Here is a 17,828-nt window from a genome sequence, read left to right as displayed (position 1 = left end):
GTTTTGCTGCCCTGGAGCTCCAGAGGGAGGTTCCGGTCTCGGTCTGTCCTCCTGCCCCATCCATGTGGGAGCTTCCTCTGCCTCCTCCTCCTCCTAATCGCGGCCGTCCTGCGGCGGGGCTGAGCTGGGCCTGCGGAGGAAGGAGGGGAAAGGGAAGGGTGACTCTCAGCCGGCCCTGGCTGCATCTGGGGAAGAGGAAAAGCAGACTTGGTCTTCCTTTGTCATCTTTATTTATGTGGTCTAAAACCAGAGCGGGGCTGAGCTTTGTCCAGGCATCGTGGGGACCTCTCACCCCAGCTCAACCTCCCTAAAAGAACCTCCCGGTCCTTCAAACCCCCACTGCCAGCAGAAGGGACGGGGGGAAGAGACAAAGGCCGCAGAGCTGGGGCAGCCAGGACATCCCCCCCCTCCCTTTTCTCCTTCCACTCCTTCTTCTGAGCCGGAGGAGCCGCCCTGCCCCGCCCCGGCAGAGCAGCCTGTCCTGGGGTGGTTGGGGGTCCCTGCCCGCCACCTCACCTCTCCTCCCGGCCTTCCTCGGTGGCCAGCGGGGCGGGCAGGGGCCGGCCGCCCTTGGCGGTGCCCAGCACGGACACCAGCTCGCTCTTCCTCAGCAGCGCCGCTCGCAGCTGGTCCCGCATCTCCTGGATCTTCTCCTCCAGCTCCCGGAGCTCGTTCTCACCGGCCGCTCTGTCCAGGGGCTGCGGGGGCCGCCCGTTCCCGGGGTGCCACGGGGAGCCCTCAGCCTCGGGGGGGTTTTTGTCCAGCTGGAAGCGCACCCGCCGTGCCTCCTTCCGCAGGGCGCTCCAGGGCTGCGCTGCCGCCGGGGCGGAGCTCGGCTGGGGCTCGCACCTGTGTGGGGAGGGCTGGATTGGGATCTGGCTGCTGTGGGGTCCCTCTGCAGCCCCCCAGAACTCTGACTGTCCACAGGGAGGAGGACGAAGGCGGGGCAGGCTCCCGGTCCCAGCTGTACCTCTGCTCCAACTTCAGCTGCTGGCTCTTCCGCTCCTCCGTGCCCATATTCAGAGCCCGATGGATTTTCTGTGGGGAACACGGCAGGAGTGAGGCGGGGCACGGTGACCAGGGATTAATTGGAGGGTGATGGTCTGGAGATGATGGTCTGGAGGTGAAGGTCTGGAGGTGAAGGTCTGGAGGTGATGGTCTGGAGGTGATGGTCTGGAGGTGATGGTCTGGAGGTGATGGTCTGGAGGTGATGGTCTGGAGGTGATGGTCTGGAGATGATGGTCTGGAGGTGATGGTCTGGAGATGATGGTCTGGAGGTGATGGTCTGGAGGTGATGGTCTGGAGATGATGGTCTGGAGGTGATGGCCTGGAGGTGATGGTCTGGAGATGATGGTCTGGAGGTGATGGTTTGATGATGGTCTGGAGATGATGGTCTGGAGGTGATGGTCTGGAGGTGATGGTCTGGAGGTGATGGTTTGATGATGGTCTGGAGATGATGGTCTGGAGGTGATGGCCTGGAGGTGATGGTCTGGAGATGATGGTCTGGAGGTGATGGTCTGGAGATGATGGTCTGGAGGTGATGGTCTGGAGGTGATGGTCTGGAGATGATGGTCTGGAGGTGATGGTCTGGAGGTGATGGTCTGGAGGTGATGGTCTGGAGGTGATGGTGCAGGGCTTGGTGGACCGGGGCCGGAGCAGGGCAGAAGCGGTGCAGTTTAAGAGGGAGCAGCGACACGGGGTTAGGGGTATTTGGGGCGCTGTGTGAGCCCCTTCCCCCGGCCCCACCTGGCTCGTGTGCAGCCAGTAGTTGAATTTCTTCTTGCGCCGGATGCGGGGCAGGACGAGGCGGTAGAAGACGTGCTCGCCCAGCGAGGTGAGGAGGGAGCCGCTCAGCCCGATGCACAGCAGCACGAACAGCCCCGAGAAGTGGTAGATGCCCATCTGCAGGGTCTGCGGGCAGCAGGGTGTGTGGGCTGGGCTGCGGGGGGTGTCAGACCCCAGAGCCCCCCCGGCCCAGGGGCTGCCGCACCTCAGTGACGGCGAAGACGCGTTTGCCGCAGGGCACCATCTTGTACCACTTGTCGTGCAGGAGGTCGATGAACCCCGAGGACTTGTAGCGGCTGATGAACTCGGAGATGTTGGAGGTCAGCGGTGAGTTCTGGGGGAGGCCGATGCCGTAGCCTGGCCCCGGTGAGGGGGGGAGAGAGAGCTGGGACTGGGGGTACAGCCCCCAGTGGGTGCGGCAGGGCACGACCCCAGCCTGATCACACACACAGCAGAGCCCCCCTCCCACCGCAGCCCCCCAAACCTTCAATGGCAAAGGGCTTGCCCACAGTGAGCAGTTTGCAGTCGGAGTCGATGGAGACCTCATAATCCAGCAGCGACTTGTCCATGATGAAGGCGTTGAGCTTGGCGGGCTCTGTCCTGTACCAGCATGGGGGGGATGCTCAGGGAGGGGCTGCTCCCCCCTTCCCTGGCATCTCCCCAGCCTGACACCTCTCCCACAGGTTGGGGGCTCGTGTGCGTGGAGTGGGGGCTGCACAGGCTCCAGGGCTGGGGCAAAAGATGCCCTGAGAGGGGTAAAAGGTGATGTGGGGCCCTCATGGTCTCCCTGCCCCTCACTTGAGCATGGTGACGCCGTCAGGGGTGGTGGGGACGTTGTAGCGCCGCATGTACTCGTGCATCTCGGGGAAGCTCTTCTTGATGTACTCCTCAGCACTGCTCTCCCACACCGTGCCGAAGCGGAAGCCCTGTGAGGGGTGATGGAGCTGGAAGGAGGCACCAGAGCATCAGCACCCCTGGCCCCAGGAATGTGTCCCCACTCCCTGGGGCTGTGTCCCCAGCCCTGAGTCCCAGGCAGGGTGTCTGGGCAGCCCCAGAGGTGCAGCAGCTCTTGAGGGTGTCTGGGAAAGAGCTTCCCCAAGAGCAGCCTCAGCACAAACTCAGCCCACTTCCCCCTGCCCTGGAGCTGAGGCTGGGATTAAGCACCAGTGGGATACACACATAAAGCTTTCTGCAGGTCTCAATGATCCCCCCACTCTTAGGAGGGGCCAAGATGCAGAACTGGGGCTGGAGAGAAGGAGGAAGGTGCAGAAGGAAGGACAGGACCCCCCTCAGCCCCTTCCCTGGCCTTCAGCCCTCTCCCAGCCCATCTGAAGCAGTTGGACACTCGCTCACCTTTGGGTCGTGGATGCCTGAGAGCTCCTCGAAGGTCTTGTCCCCCACCATGACAGCTGCCAGGTTGGCCGTGTAGCTGGAGAGCACCAGGAGGCAGAAGATGGCCCAGAGGTTCATGAGGAAGCGGCCGGTGCAGCACTTGGGCGTCTTGCTGGAGACAGTGCGCCCGAAGAGGATGGCGTAGCAGAGGTTGAGGGCTGAGGAGTAGGAGAAGATCTTCATGCGGTTGCGGCCGTGGGGCGTCATTCCATAGGGGCTCTTCCACTCGTAGAGGGTGAGGAAGAGCGCGGTCATGTGCAGCGCCACGAAGATGCCCACCCACATGGTCCAGTGCAGGGGCCACATGAAGGCCCCGATGGGCGACGCCGTGTCCTTCGTCCTCACCAGGATGCCCAGGCTGGTGGAGAAGAAGGGGCTGGTGAAGTCGATGACTTTGCTCCGCACTGAGTTGATGCTGAAGGAGGTGACGGCCATGTGGGCCGTGCCACTGAGCAGGTCCCCTACCAGTCCCGTCCAGCGCCCATTCTTCCAGGCCCCATATTTCCCATCGCCCACGATGTAGAGCTCAAAATCAAAGGCCATGTCCTCAGCCAGCTTCTCGAGCAGGTCGATGCAGTACCCATAGCAGCACTTCTTGTACGCGCGTGGCACCGAGCCGTTGCCATCGCCAATCTTCTCAAAGAGGGCGTCCAGCACGGCCGAGTCATTTGTGCCGGGGTCCAGGCAGAGCTGCCCAGCCGGGCAGTTCCCTTCCTCATCCACCTCCCTGGTGAAGACGAAGGGGTGCTCCACCAGCGTCACCACCCGCAGCCGTGTGCGGGCCCCCTCGGCCGCCTCGCTGGGGCTCATGCGCTGCCGCTGGCTCTGCCACACGCTCTCCTCCAGCTCCAGCTTGCCGTGGCTCCAGGTGCCCACTGTCATCCAGGTGGGGACACCCTGCGAGTCCCTGCGCAGACTCCAGACGCGGAACTGCTGCTCCGGCCTCACCAGTGTTGTGTTCTCCACACGCACCAGCCCCGTCTGGCCGTGGAAGGATGTGTTGGCCAGGAACCTGCCAAGAAAAGGGTTTCACTGCTCCACTTGGTCGGCTGGGACCAAGGGATAAGGCTGGGAGCTGGGAGCAGGATGTGCCCGACCCGGGCGGGGACAAGGTCAAGGAGGAGCAGCAGGATCCAGCCCTGCTGCGCTGCCCCGCAGCTCACTGTGCTGCCAGGGCCAAGTGTTATTAATATTTATAGAGTGACGATGCTGGGGCAGTGTTAAGGAGATCTGAAGTGACACGTCCCCACTGTGCAGCGCTAACCATGTCCTGGGGGGCTGAGCCCCATGGTGGTGGCTGCACACACTGGGGACAGCACTGCACTGAGCCCAGGGGTGCCCTGGCTCTGCCCCTACCCCATCCCAGGTCTGGGCAGAACCCTTCCCTGCACCCCAATACCACCAGGATGGGGGGAAAGAGGAGCCCCCAGCACCCCCTTACCGGGCAAGGAAGAGCCCCGGGGACTCGCCGCCTGCCCGGTGCCTCTCATTGCAGCTGCCCGTGGTCTGCAGCTGTGCGGGGTCGGGGCGGCCGTGGGCAGCGTGGGCAATGGCCTGGGACACCAGTCCCACCATGTCCTGCACAAAGAGCTCCAGCGGTGGCCGGCTGAGCTCCCCAAAGGCCAGCAGCCCTGGGGGCAGGCCCTCAGTCTGCAGCTCGCTGGCGCTGAGCGGGAAGCCCAGCATCCAGTGGAATTCCTGCGGTGGCAGCCCCAACTCCTCGGCCACCTGGAAGACGAGTCGAGCACGGTGCAGGTCACAGCCCAGCATCAGCACTGGGCTGGAGAGGGTCCTGACACGGTCCCCGTGCTGCCGCAGGTAGCGGGTGGCCCTTGGCTCATCCAGGTAGCCCAGGTCCAGGATAGTGTGGAGGAAGAACTGGGAACGTTGGGCCCAGAGGTCAAGGAAGCCGTCGACATCCCAGGGGTGGCAGAGCACCAGGCTGGGCTCCTGCCAGTTGTTGGCCTGCAGGACGCTCACCAGCACATCCACCAGCGTCTCTGGTGAGCTCTGCCGGTCCATGTGGAAGTGGAAGGGGCTCTGCCAACACACAAGGGTCGTGGCACTGCCCCTGCCCATGGGAAGAGCTCAGAGGCAGTGCCAGATGTGAACCCACCTGCCCTGAGGTCATCCCATACTCCCTGCCCACCCTCTGCCCAGTTCCTGTCTGGGATTCACTGCCAGGACTCATCTCAGAGCCCTTCTGGAGACAGGGACTGAGGCTGGGGTCTGGGGCTGAGGGCTGCAGAGCTTCCAGAGAAACCAGGGAACTTACCTTGGAGTGAAAGCTGGGATTGGGTCTGGGATAGAGCCAGGCAAGGGGCCAGGACAGAGCTGAGATGGGAGCTGGGATAGAGCCAGGATAGGGCTGGAATGAGGGCCAAGAGGGGGCTGGAATAAAGCTGTGATGGGAGACAGAGAGCCAGGATGGGGCACAGGATGAGACTGGGGTAGAGGCAGGATGGAGGTGGGAATGAGGATGGGATGGGATCAGGGTGGGAGAGAAGACAGAGGGAGAACAGAGTCGGGATGGAGCGGAGGTAGTCAAGATGCAGCAAGGATGAGTGGCTGGGATTCGGAATTGGAGCTGGAATCAGAGCCGGGATCGGAATCGGAGGCAGGTCCGAGCCGGGAGGAGGACCCACGGAACAGGTACGGAGTCACGACGGGGATCGGGATAGAGCCGGTGTGGATCCGGGACTGGGATCAGGACAGGAGCACGGACGGAGCCGGGACGGGAGCAAGGACGGAACTGGCGAGCGGGGACGGGAGCGGGGACGGGAGCGGGGACGGGAGCGGGGACGGGAGCGGGGACGGGAGCGCAGTGCCGGCGCTGCGGGTCTCACCTGCGCTCGGAAAGGCAGCGGCCAGCGGGTGTCCAGGATGCTGACGAAGGGGACCTGGAGGGCGGCGGCGAGGAAGTCGAGCTGGAGCAGCTCCCGGCGGGAGCGGGGCAGCGCCAGGACGGCGGCCACGCCGCGCCCCGCCAGCGCCCCGCAAAGCCACCGCGCCAGCGAGCCGGGGTCCCGCGCCGCCGGGCCGCCCCCCACCACCTCCAGGCTGAGGTTGTGGGGCAGCGTCACCTCCCCGGGGCCGTCCCCGGGGCCGGTACCGGCGGCTCGGGCCAGCGCGGCGCGGAGCCGGGCGCGGGCGGGCGCGGGCGGCAGCAGAGCCCCGAGGCGCACGGTGGGGCCGGGGGCGCGGCCGGGGGGTGCCGGGACCCGGCAGGGATGCGGGTGTCCCCCCGCCGCCCCCAGCGCCGCCGCCAGCAGCCAGAGCGCCCGCAGCCCCGCCATGCACCCCGCACCGGCCGCGCACCGGCCCCGCCGCTCTGCGCTCCGCCGGGGGCGGGCAGGGACCGCCGGCCGGGTCCCGCCGGGGCCCCCCCTCCCCGGGTAGCTCCGAGGCCCCGCAGCCCCCGGTGCACGGTGGGTCACGCCGGACCCGGCCCACGCAGCGCCGGACCCGCCCGCAGCCGCCCCGTCCACGCCCACGCCCGGCGCGGGTCCCCCCCTCCCCGCACCCCGCAGCAAAGGGGGCCCCCACCCGCGCGGTGCTGCCGTCCGAGGGCTGCGACCCTGGGGACCCCCGGCACGGAGATGCCCGCTGATCCCAGGGTGGTTCCGGCTACCTCTGGACCACTGAGATCTTCCTCCTCTTCCTCCTCTTCCTCCTCTTCCTCCTCTTCCTCCTCTTCCTCCGGCCCCCGACGAAACCCCCTCGGGTCGGTCCCCTTGGCGGACTCCGAGCCGTGAACTGCCGCCTCCGTCCCGGTAAAGGCCCCCACCCCGATCCCTCCGTCCCTCCGCAATCTGAGGTGCAGCTTCAATATCGGGGGGTCCCGGGGCCGGGCGGTTCCTCCTGCTGCACGGGGAAGGGGTGAAGGGCAGCAGCGGCGCAGCCTTCCTCTGCCGAGGGAGGGAACGCGGGGTCACCCTCCTCATCCTCACCAGGGAAACTGAGGCTCAACCCAGCCCAAGGGTCCCCACCACCGGCACACAAACACCAGCAACCGGGGCCGGAGTCACGCTAAATTAATAAGGAAAAATGAAGGATGGAGCCAAAATCCATCTGGCAAAAAGTATCGATTCATGTAATATCGATAAATGTAATGAGTCACGGCTAATGAATTCCCCTGCGGAGCTGGGCCTGAGGGGAGGGCAGCGCAAATCCTGCCAGAGCACGGAGGGTCGTGGGGTGCTGGTCTCCCCCAAGCAGGACCCCGATCATGGGGCCCCTGGCAGCTCCTTCTCATGGGGATAAACACAGGGCAGCCCCCACTGTCCATGCAGGAGGGGCAGCAGGATCTTGGAATGAGAAAGCCCCCCCCAAACACCAGGCACAGCACAGGGGGGACTCTCGGGGAAGCCCCATCCTCCCTTCTGCTCTAAGTGCAGCACCCCAACAGGAATTCCACTGGGGGGACTGGGAAAGTGTGGGATGACTGGGAGGGAGCGCTGGGGTCTGGGCTTGGCTGGAGGCTGCATCCCTGGGGGTCTCAGAGGGCTCCCTGCAGCAGGGATGTGCTCCCACCTCTTGCCCCACCGCAGCCCCTGGCTCCGGGTGACAGTCCCTGCTGCAGCCCATGAATGTTGATCCAAAGCCTTGGGAAGAAGAGGAGGAACAGGAGAGGAAGGGAAAGGAACAGACTCCAGTGATTAAGCTAAAAGCATCTTCTGGGGAGCTGGCGGGAGCTGGGGATGCTCGGATGCTCTGGTTTTAAAATGCACTTTAAATCATCTGCACTTGGTGTATTGAACGGGGGCGGGGGAATGACAAAGAGGGATGGCCAGGGGACACCTCAACACCCTGTAGGGACAGGGAGGGACCCTCAGGATGAAGGCAACTGGGCAGTTTGGGGCTAAGGAAGCACTTTCCCACTCCCAGTGGGCAGCCCCAGGGATGCAGTGATAGGTAGTCAAGGTCTGTGGGCACGCAGTGGTTGTTAAAGAAACCAACGTGGGCATCTTTTCACTATAAAAAACAAATCTTTTATGTAAAAAATAAACCTAAACAAAACCCACAACCCCCGCTGCCATGCTGTGACAATACAAAAGGCCGAGTCCCCAAACACCGTGAAAACAGAGTCGTTGGATCCAAATATATATAAATTGTTAATTGATGAGATTGGAAATAGCACCTTGCTGGCCCCCCCGCCCCTTCCCAGAGTGACCCTACACCCCAAAACCACCACCTGTGCCCAAGGAACACCCCAGGCCCTGCCTGCCAGACGGAGCAGGAGCCCCCTCCTCAGCCCTGGTAGCCAGGGACCCCCACACCTGTTGCAGCAGTACCCTCACTTCACCCCCGGAGCAGGAGCCACTCAGCCCCCGCTGTCCAGAGCATGGGGTCCAGTGGCACCGAGCAGCAATCCCCAGGACAGGGTGGGCAGAAGGGGGGGTCTCCAAAATCCAATCTCAAACTGGTATTGAGAGAAAAACACTTTTCTGTCTGCACTGCAGGGTCAAGTAACGAAAAGAAACAAAAAAGGGGCAGGGGAAGGGTTGGGGAATGAGCAGGAGCTGCATCCTGAGCCCTCCCAGGAGCCGGCGACGCTCCTCCTGCAGCGGCTGCCCGAGTGCCCCCCGGCCCCGAGTCGGGCTGAACAGGGTCCCCGTGCTGTCCCCTGGTGGTCCCCGCGCCGCTCTCAGTCCCGCGTCACGGAGCAGGTGGAGGCGGTGGCGTGTGCCGAGGCAGGGGAAGGTGAGCCGGGCGCTCGCAGCCGGCTGGGCGGTGCCCGAGGGCGGGCAGGTTCTTCCCCAGGAGCCGGACAGGGAGAGGCGGAGGGGTGCGAGGGCGGGGGGGAGCCTCTTCACTTGGCTGGTTTGGTGATGATGCGAGTGGAGAAGTCAAAGAGGTCCTTGTTGATTTTCCGGAGGTTGCTCACCTCCTCCTCCAGCTCGCTCACCTGGATCGTCAGGTGCTCCTGGTCTCCCACCAGGTTCTGTGACACAGAAACACAACAGAAAAATGTCAGGGCCTCAGCTCTGACAGGCACAGGCTGCTGCTCCCGCCCCAGCAGTAAACCCCGAACCCTTCGCTCCCCTCTCTCCTCTCCTACTCAAAGTGCAGCCCCTCCTGCCCATGTCACCATGGATAGATTTCATAGATTTCATAGATTTTCATAGATTTCAGGGCTCTTTTCCCCCGTTCCCAACTTGCTCAGGGCCTCTTGTGTCAGATCAGCTGACAATGATCCCCCAATTCCCAGCCTGAGAGCAGCTCTCACCTTTTCCCTCGTGGAGTGCATCTGCGAGTACATCCTCTCTGCCTTCTCCAGGTAGCTCTGCCCAGGCTCCTGCAGGGACCAGAATGGAGGGGTTGGCAGAGCACAGACCCTCTCCCCATGCCCCTGGGTGATCCTGCTGTCCCCTCTGCCAGGCAAACAGCCCCTTGGCCTGCTGCCACCAAGCCAACAGGGAGCTTATCCATCAGCTCTGGCAGGACTTTCACTGTCACTCACCCCGAGGCTGATGCTGGCAGAGGGGAGCAGCTCTGGGACCACTGGCAGAGCGGCTGGGATGGGTGGGACACTGATGATGTGTGACCCTCCCTGTCTCCCGTGCCAGGACCATGGAAATGGTGGGACAGCAGAGCCAGCCCACGCTGCAGCACGGGGCTGGGAGGACAAATGACTGCAGCAGCCAGGATGGGGAGGAAGCAGGAGGGAGCAGGAACGGGTTTCACCAGCTGTAGGAGAAGCTTTGCTGTGGCACAACCCCTCCCAGATGGGTGTCCCCCCTCCCCAGCTCGCCCCCAGCACCTGCTGGTGCAGCCCCAGGCGCAGTGTCACCCCCTCAGTGCCCGGCTCGTCGCTGCTCTCGGTGCCGTGCAGGTGTCGGCTGAACTTGGGCAGGGGCACGCTGGGCTTCCCATCAGGGTTGAACATGTTGGCAGGGGCCAGCACGATGAAGGCGTTTGTCACTGGACCTGTGTTGGACAGAGGGGACAGGTCAGGCTGGACCCCGGTGGGTTTGAGAGGCAGAGGCCTCAGGCAGCCCCGAGAACAGAGTATGACCCTGGAACAGGGGTTCTCCACCCTCCCCAGCAGCGCTCCCTGCCTGGGCTGTACTCTCTGGGCCTGTTGGCAGCTCTGGGGGGGAGCAGAGCCCGGCTCCCCCCACCCCGAGCCGCCATCCATCAGCAGCATCAGCAGCTCCTGCTGCCACGATCCATCACCGCTCTCAATGGCAGAGCTGATGAGCGTGTTAATTACCGCATTTACCCACGGCTGCTGCCGCCCTCTCCCAGCTCCTGCTCGCTGAGAGCTCCCACCGCTGTTCCCCACGCCCTGTCAGGCACAGCAGCCCCCAGCCCCCCTCCAGTGGGCACAGCAGCTCGGCCAGTGCTACCACAGCCCGGCCAGGCATTCCCCTGGCCAAAGGCAAAGGTGAAGATGGGCCACCTGCACCGGAGAGGAGGCTGCCAGGGCTGTGGAGAAGGGTGTGGGAGGACACATGGCAAGGTCTAGGGAGGCTCAGAGCTGCTGGAGGATTTTGGTCTCTGCAGAGCAGACAGACACAAGCAGCTCTGACATGAACGAGGGCTCAGTCACCATCTATCCCTCCAGAACCTGCTCCTAAATCTGATCCTCCAAGGATCCAAGGGTGGGTCCCACCAGCAGAGCAGTGGCTCTGAGTGCCTGGCCCCAAAGCTGTTCCTGGCCAACTCAGGGCTTCACTCCCTCCTTAAAGACCAGGGGTTTGTGCTCCTGAGGCAAGTGCCCACCAGTGAGATTCCCACTGCACTGGCAGCTCATGGAGCTCAAGAGGAAAGGTGGAAAGGAGAAAATATCAGGAATGAACTCAGAGTTCCCCAAACCAGGTCACCACCCAGGCATAGCCCCACAGCCACTCTGGGGCCCCAGAGCAGATGCAAGTCCTGTACCAGATCACCTTGCCCCAAGGCCTGGGGCAGCAGGCAGTGGGTGACCCTGGACCAGCTTGGGCACAGGGACTGGGCTTAGCTGGGGAGAAACAAATAACCCAGCTTCCAAGACAGAGCTGCCAGCAGCACACATCAGCCAGAGCACCCCGGGGTGGCCTTGCAGGACCAAGCCTTTGGGGATGGTCTGTGCCACGCTGTGTTTGCAGAGACAAGGATGGAGCTCGTGTGACAGGATGGGAATTGAGGCCTGGAGGGATCTGGGGGCAGTGCTGGCTTCCAGCCTCATCCCACAGGTCTCCTGCTTCCCCCCAGTGGTGCCAGCCACACAGAGTGACCGGGAGCAGCCCTGCCTCGCCAGCATTTCCACAGCTCATTACCCAGGTGCAGCAGCCTGACTTCTCAAAGTCCACCCGCTCTGCCCCCACCAAGGACAAGCTACCCTCGGTGGCACAGCCCCCTGCCTGGCCCTGAGCCACACTCCAGCTCCTTGCATTTATTTGCAGCAGTATTGAGGGGAGGGCAGTGGGTCCTGTGTGCCCCCAGCCACCCCCGTGCAAGCGGAGGAACCGCGCTGTCCCGAGGACACCGGGCCAGAGGCTGCTGTCACATCACCACGTCACAACCCTGTCACCTCTGCCTTGGGGAGCGAGCAGGACACACTGGCAGCAGGGACAGACCTTGCTGGGGGGCTCATGCCACTGCTCAGAGAGGCCAAGGAGGGACAGGGATCCACGGAGAGGGGGCTGGGTTGGGGCAGCTGATTCCCCCGCACTGGGAGGCTGCAGGGCCCCGTGGGGACTCCAGACCCAGGGCACAGCTCGGGGGTGCTGGGCTCCCAGCCCATTCCTGAGCACACAGCACAGTCATGCCAGTGCCAAGGAGCCAGCAGGAAGCCAGCAGAGGCTGCAGAGCACCCACAGCTTGGGGTCAGCCTGGTCCTGCTCCTCCTGGGAAGAGCCTGGTCTGTCCATTCTTCCCTGCAGCCTCAGGAGGACTCCAGTGCCCGGCTCCCAGCCAAAGCCCGGCCCCCCCTCCTCGGATGAGTCACAGCTCCATTTGGTCTGTTTTCACCCTCTAGTGCCAGCAGCACCAGGCTGGATGGGCACTGCAGTGGGTCCCAATTAGGGATCGTCCTTGGCAGCCAAAGGGAAGAGAAAAAGGGTCTGCAGGCAGCCTGGCTTCCAGAGACCGTCCTGAGGCAGCAGCTCAACCACCACAGAGGAACAGGATCTGGCTTTCCCCACCACCACCTTTGGGAGGGGTTTGGGCCATGCCCAAGGCAGCCCCAGTGGTCACTGCAGCACCAGGGGCCAGAAACTACCACAGCTGGGGGAGGAACACAGTTAGCAACAGGAGGGGTAAATCCCCCATTGCTCTGAAGTAGCTGAGGCATCCAACTGCTGCTCCTGCAATTTACTGGAGCCATCAGACTGAAATCCCAGACAGCTGCTCATATGGGATTCACTGCAGGCCCCATGAGCTCACAGGCGCTCGCTGCTGGGGTCACAGAGCTGTCTCCCCTCCAGACACAGCTGGGGTGCATGTGGGGTGACTGCTCCCTTGGGAAAACAAGGAGGAGGATCCGGTGTGGCCTCAGCGACAGGGTGAAATCCATGACTCACTCCCGACAGTGCACAGGGGGTTGTTAACTCGTGGGGCAAGGTCACAGCACTGCTCCAGACAGCTCAGGCTCCCTCCAACGCCTCTGCCCTTCCCAGGGTGTGAAGCAAGGGGCAGAAACACACCTGGAGTGCCCAGGGCAGCACAGGTGAGACAGCAGCAGCCTGTGGCATCGAGGATTCTGGAGATAAGGACATTCCTACCTTTGTGATTCATCGTCTTCAGGCACTGCTTGCTCTGGATGTCCCACAGCCGGACGGTTTCGTCGTGAGAGCCCGAGAGCAGGAGGCTGCCGTCTGTGGAGACTGACAGACACGTCACCTGGTTCCTGGAATGGGGAAGAGGATGTTTAAACTCAGGATGACCCCAGGACTGCCAGAAGCTGGTGAGGTGGGCAGATGGTGGCTGGCAGGTATGTCTGGTTCCTCACCTGTGCCCTTTGAAGACCTTCGTGTTCTCCCGCTCTGACTGGAAGGTCCGGTCTCTCTGAACTGGCTGCAGAAATGAAGGAAGGAAGAAAGGAAGAGAGGGGGATTAACATTCAGGAAGGCTGAATCCAGTAGGTTCATCACCATGTCTGGAGAGGGCAGAGGAGACACAGGAGAACCAGGCCTTCCTGTGCCCTGGCAGGTCACACCAGTGCCAACAGGGAGGTGACAGTGGCTCGGGGTGACAGGGCATACCTGCAGCCCCACACACTCACCCAGGCACAGAGGTCAACCTGGAAGATGGACCCATCCATGCCCCCGCAGAACATGTGGTACTCAGAGAGGTCCAGAGTCACAGCCATGATCCCCACGTCGAAGAGCACGGAAAGCAGGAGCTCCCCAGAGGAGACTTCCCAGAGCTGGAGTGAGAGGGGACAGGAGAATCAGGGGTGAGAATGTCAAAGGCAGAACTGGAGGAATGCTGACATCCTGGCATCCCACACCAGCATTCCACCCTTGCATCCTCTCCTGGCTGTGGCTGGGAAACTGAGTCCAAGGCAGAACCAAGGCAGAACCAAGGCAGAACCAAGGCAGAACCAAGCATCTGCCTCTCTGGGAGCAGGAGAGAAGTTTCCCAGGCAGCTTCAAAGCAGCTCTGAACCCTCTCTGTGGCCATCCTGCCCCCAGGGCATCCCCTGCCCCACAGGCTCCAGCCTGCTCCGCTCCCTGTGGACATCAGCAATGGGAAACAGAGGAGCTGACCCCGACATTCCCAGGACAACAGGGACTGCAGCAGTCCAGCCTGGGGGCAGGTGCAGAGAAACTGCTGTTGTTGGAAAGGCAGAGCCCAGGTCTGGCAGCTCTGAGTCATTGCAGAGACAGCCAAGAAATTAAGCCACTGCAACCCAGCAAAGCTTCGGGACAGCTTGGGGACAGGGACAGCTTCCTGCTACCTGGCAGGAGCCCGGCTTTGACCCCGCAGGGTCTGGCACCTCCAAAATGAGCCTCACCTTGGCTGTCTGGTCGAGGGAGGCAGTGGCAGCCCGTGCCAGGGGCCCTCCAAAGCCGCAGCACAGGTCGGTGATGGGGAGGCTGTGCCGGGACCAGACGTGCCGGGGGTCAGGGATCTGGGAGGGCTCTGCCTGCAACACGCTGTGGGGAGAGCAGAGACAGGCAGGTCAGCCAGGACAGAGCCCCATGGGGAGCTGGGCCAGGCTCTGCTCTCACTGGGAACCCCTCTCCTGGCTGCAGGGACCAAGTGGGACACGGGAGCTGCTGGAAGCCATGGCTCACGGATACCGAGGCTGAGATCCCTATCCCAGAGGGACAAAGAGCCTCGGTAAAGGGCACAACCCCCCCTGTTTCACCCAGGGAAAGAAGTCAGAGCCATATGCCTGTTCTCAAGAAGCCCAGGTGAGACCCCAAGGAAAGGCTCCCTGCCCATAAGGAGGGCAGAGATGCAGCTGTGGGCTTAGAGGGATCTCCTGCTCCAAAATCCCTGTGCCCCCAGCCCAACATACCTGTAGAGGTTCCACACCAGGGCCAGGCAGTCCTTGGCCCCTGAGAGGAAGTGGCTGCTGTCATCAGTGAAGCAGAGGCACGTGAGGTCCTGGTAGTGTCGGTTCAGGATGGCGAGGAGGTTCCCGTTGGACACCTGGAGTGAGGGGAAGGGCAGGAGGCTGTCAAGGATGTCTCGGGGATAATGTGGTGCCCTGCCCTAGGTGAGGGGAGAAGGTAGGTTCTGTTGTTGCCATGAGCCTGTTGGCACCCTGGGACAGTGCCTGACTGAGGTACAGCTGGAACAACAGCCTGCACTCAGGACCACAGGGAAATTCAGCACACAGCAGTGGAAGAGGTCCTGGCACATTAACTCTGGAGCCCAGTGATGCCAGAGCTGTTCCTCTGGTCAAGTCACAAGTGTGCAGTAAAGATTTCTTGTTCACTCTTAACATTCATATTATTTTGGAGGTTTCTTCCCTCCTCCCACAGGTCCTCAGGAAGGAGCAGCAGGGTTATGAGAACTCCACGACACCCCAGGGGTGGCTTGTGGTCCTGGGCCAGCAGAGGCTTTAGGGTGGGCAAGGAATTCCCCAAAGCCAGAGCATTTCTTATTAAAAGGCAACACTGCAGATGCGGAGGGAATCAAAAAGAGAAAAAGCCTCAAATAAAATAAGAGTCTACTTTTTTCCCATGCTCTGAATTACACCAAAAAATTGAACCAAACCTCAGTTCAAGGGGTTTCATAGACAGCACAAAACCAGGGCTCTAGGGGCTGGTTCCAGCTCCATGATGGTTTCCATGGAGCCTCTCCAACGTGCCACAGGGACAGTGCCATACTCTGGAACACACCTATGGGTGATGGGAACTGGAGCAGGGCCCAGCTTGGACCATCACAGGCAGCAGATCCCACTGCAGGCTCAGCCTCGGGGATTTTATTCCAGCACTGCTACAAGCACATTGGTACAAACAAACCCTGATGGGTTCGGGTAGAGCCACCCACATAATGAGGCTCAAACCTCCCCTGGCATGGGGAGCTCTCCAGGTGAGGCATCCTGGGGTTTAATCCCAGGCTCAGGACAAACTACTGCTTTTATTTGCTCAGTGGTGTGCTGGGAACGCAGCGTAATCCCGAGTAATCCAGCAGTAATTAACCAGCAGGACAGTGACCAGAGCACAGCAGGGGCTGCTGGCACCCTGGGCACACACAAATAAACATCTGAAATGTGGGACAAGAGCTGAAGGAAAACCAGGTCCTGAGCTGCTGCCTCATAGGAGCAATGCTCCACCCCTGAGGCATCGGAGATGCCTGGAAAGAGAAGAAGGAGGGAGAGTGAAGCCTCTTACAGAATTCCTCCTACTCCTGCTTCGATGAGCCGCCCCACGGGCTGCGGGCAGCACAGCCTGTGTCTGGTGTGGCACCCCAGGATCAGGATTTACAAACATTTGAGGGATGGGGACGCTCCCTGCCTGTGCAGGGTGTGAATCTGCGTGGCCTGAGCGCCTCAGCACCTCCGTACCTCCCACAGGTAGATGCTCTCGGCCACCCCGGCCAGGACGTAGAGCCCGTTGGGAGAGGCCGTCAGGCAGGTCACAGGCCCGGGACAGATGATCTTCTGCTGCAGCTGGTCCTGGGACAGAGAGAGCACAGCGAGGGCTCAGAGAAGGGAAGGGGCTGCATGCAGAGCCCCCCGGCATGGGGGCTCGGGGGGATCTCTGTTGGGGTCTCTGCAAAGACAGGGATGGGGGCACCTGAGGGTCTAACCGGGGACGGGGGGGGGTCTCTGTGGAGAGAGGGGCCATGGGGGTCTCTGCAGAGAACTGGGCCATGCAGGGGTGTCTGAGCGCAGAGGAGTCTCCATGAAGAGCGGGGCCATGCGGGGGTCTTTGTGGAGAGAGAGGCCATGGGGGGGGTCTGGGACTCTTCCCCATGGATTTGGGGGCCTCTGCGGACGGAGGGGCTCCTCATTACAGGGCTGGGAGGTCCGCAGGGAGAGTGGCCCCGTCACATCCCCCACGGGGCCCGGTGTCCCCCCGCGAGGCCCGGGGCCGTCCCCCGAGCCGAGGCCGCTCGGGCCCGCCCGCCGCGCCGGTACCTTCCTCTGGAGCTCCCAGACGTTGATGTAGCTCTTGCCGAGCTGCGCCCCCAGCAGGTGCTCGCCGCCCAGCAGCGCCAGCCCTCGCGGGCCGCTGTTGCCGCCGCGGTACCCGGGCAGGGCCGAACCCGAGTGAAGCTCCCAGACCGAGCAGTTGCAGAGCGGCCCCGCCGCGTCCGACACCAGCGCCACCTCCATGGGCGCCGCCATCTTCGCGGTCCGCCAGGGCCACAGAGAGCGCGGCCGCGGCCCAGAGCGCCGCCTCCCCGGCCCGGCACCGACCAATCAGCAGCGGCGTAGCCACGGCCGCGCGGGGCGGGAGCTGCGCACGCGGCAGGAAGCTCAGCAGGGCCCGCTCCGGTCGGGGGTGGATGGGTGACCCGGGGCACCGCGTGTGTGCACGGACACCCCATGGACACCCCATGGACACCCCACGGACACCCCATGGAAACCCCATGGACACCCCATGGACACACTATGGAAACCCCATGTACACCCCGTGGACACCCCACGGACACCCCACGGGACACCCCATGGAAACCCCATGGACACTCTATGGAAACCCCATGGACACACTATGGAAACCCCATGTACACCCCATGGACACACTATGGAAACCCCACGGACACCCCACAGCCTTGGGGGCACCCTGTGGATACCCCATAACCCTCTGGACTCCCCACAGTCCCATAGGGACCCCATAGACACCCCATAGCTTCATGAGAACCCCATGGGAACCCCACAAAACTCAGGGTGCCCCGGATGCCTTCCAATCCCATTGACACCCCACAGCCCAACAGGGACCCCATGGACACCCCACAACCCCACCATGGCTTCGTGGGATCCCCATGAACACCCCACAGCTGTGAGGGTACCCTTGGACACCCCACAGGTTTATGGGGACCCCATGTACATCTCATAATCCTATCATCACCCCATAAATCCACTGACACCTCACAGTCCCACAGGGATACCCCAAATCCATAAAAAAGCCCTATGGACACCCCACAGCCCTGTGGGCACCCCCCAGGACAAGAAACCCCAAACAACACAACTTTTTTTTTTTTTTTTTTTAATATTTCTTCACTTTACAGGGTTACAATTGTCTTAAATATTCTGACGT

The 17,828-nt window shown here is 62.4% G+C and overlaps 2 protein-coding genes across 4 annotated transcripts; both read right to left on the bottom strand.

The window, feature by feature from the left end:
• Positions 1-80: 80 nt before the first annotated feature.
• Positions 81-6,473, bottom strand: GRIN3B (glutamate ionotropic receptor NMDA type subunit 3B). The gene is made up of 10 exons (XM_086862538.1): positions 6,024-6,473; positions 4,619-5,217; positions 3,139-4,189; positions 2,584-2,729; positions 2,270-2,385; positions 1,991-2,142; positions 1,747-1,911; positions 971-1,038; positions 517-849; positions 81-130 (listed from the first exon to the last, which is right to left on the bottom strand). Exons 1-10 carry the CDS (start codon positions 6,471-6,473, stop codon positions 94-96), a joined length of 3,117 nt encoding a protein of 1,038 aa, XP_086718664.1. The 3' UTR covers positions 81-93.
• A 1,672-nt stretch (positions 6,474-8,145) lies between these two features.
• Positions 8,146-17,022, bottom strand: WDR18 (WD repeat domain 18). 3 transcript variants are annotated; one of them, XM_086862586.1, is made up of 10 exons: positions 16,706-17,022; positions 16,130-16,240; positions 14,633-14,766; positions 14,123-14,264; positions 13,388-13,531; positions 13,115-13,179; positions 12,888-13,012; positions 9,941-10,107; positions 9,407-9,475; positions 8,146-9,121 (listed from the first exon to the last, which is right to left on the bottom strand). In XM_086862586.1, the coding sequence occupies exons 1-10, from the start codon at positions 16,913-16,915 to the stop codon at positions 8,990-8,992; spliced, it is 1,299 nt and encodes a 432-aa protein (XP_086718712.1). In that variant the 5' UTR covers positions 16,916-17,022; the 3' UTR covers positions 8,146-8,989. The 3 variants fall into 3 exon arrangements, with proteins under 3 accessions (XP_086718712.1, XP_086718711.1, XP_086718713.1); XM_086862585.1 differs by having other exon boundaries at positions 9,407-9,551; positions 9,672-10,107; positions 16,706-16,989; XM_086862587.1 differs by having other exon boundaries at positions 16,375-16,713.
• Positions 17,023-17,828: the final 806 nt, after the last annotated feature.

This window comes from Cyanistes caeruleus, chromosome 25, assembly GCF_971803275.1.
Source record: "Cyanistes caeruleus chromosome 25, bCyaCae1.hap1.1, whole genome shotgun sequence".
Lineage (NCBI taxonomy): Eukaryota > Metazoa > Chordata > Aves > Passeriformes > Paridae > Cyanistes > Cyanistes caeruleus.
The sequence above is the reverse complement of the archived record's forward strand: the minus strand, read 5'-3'. Positions and strand labels throughout refer to the sequence as shown.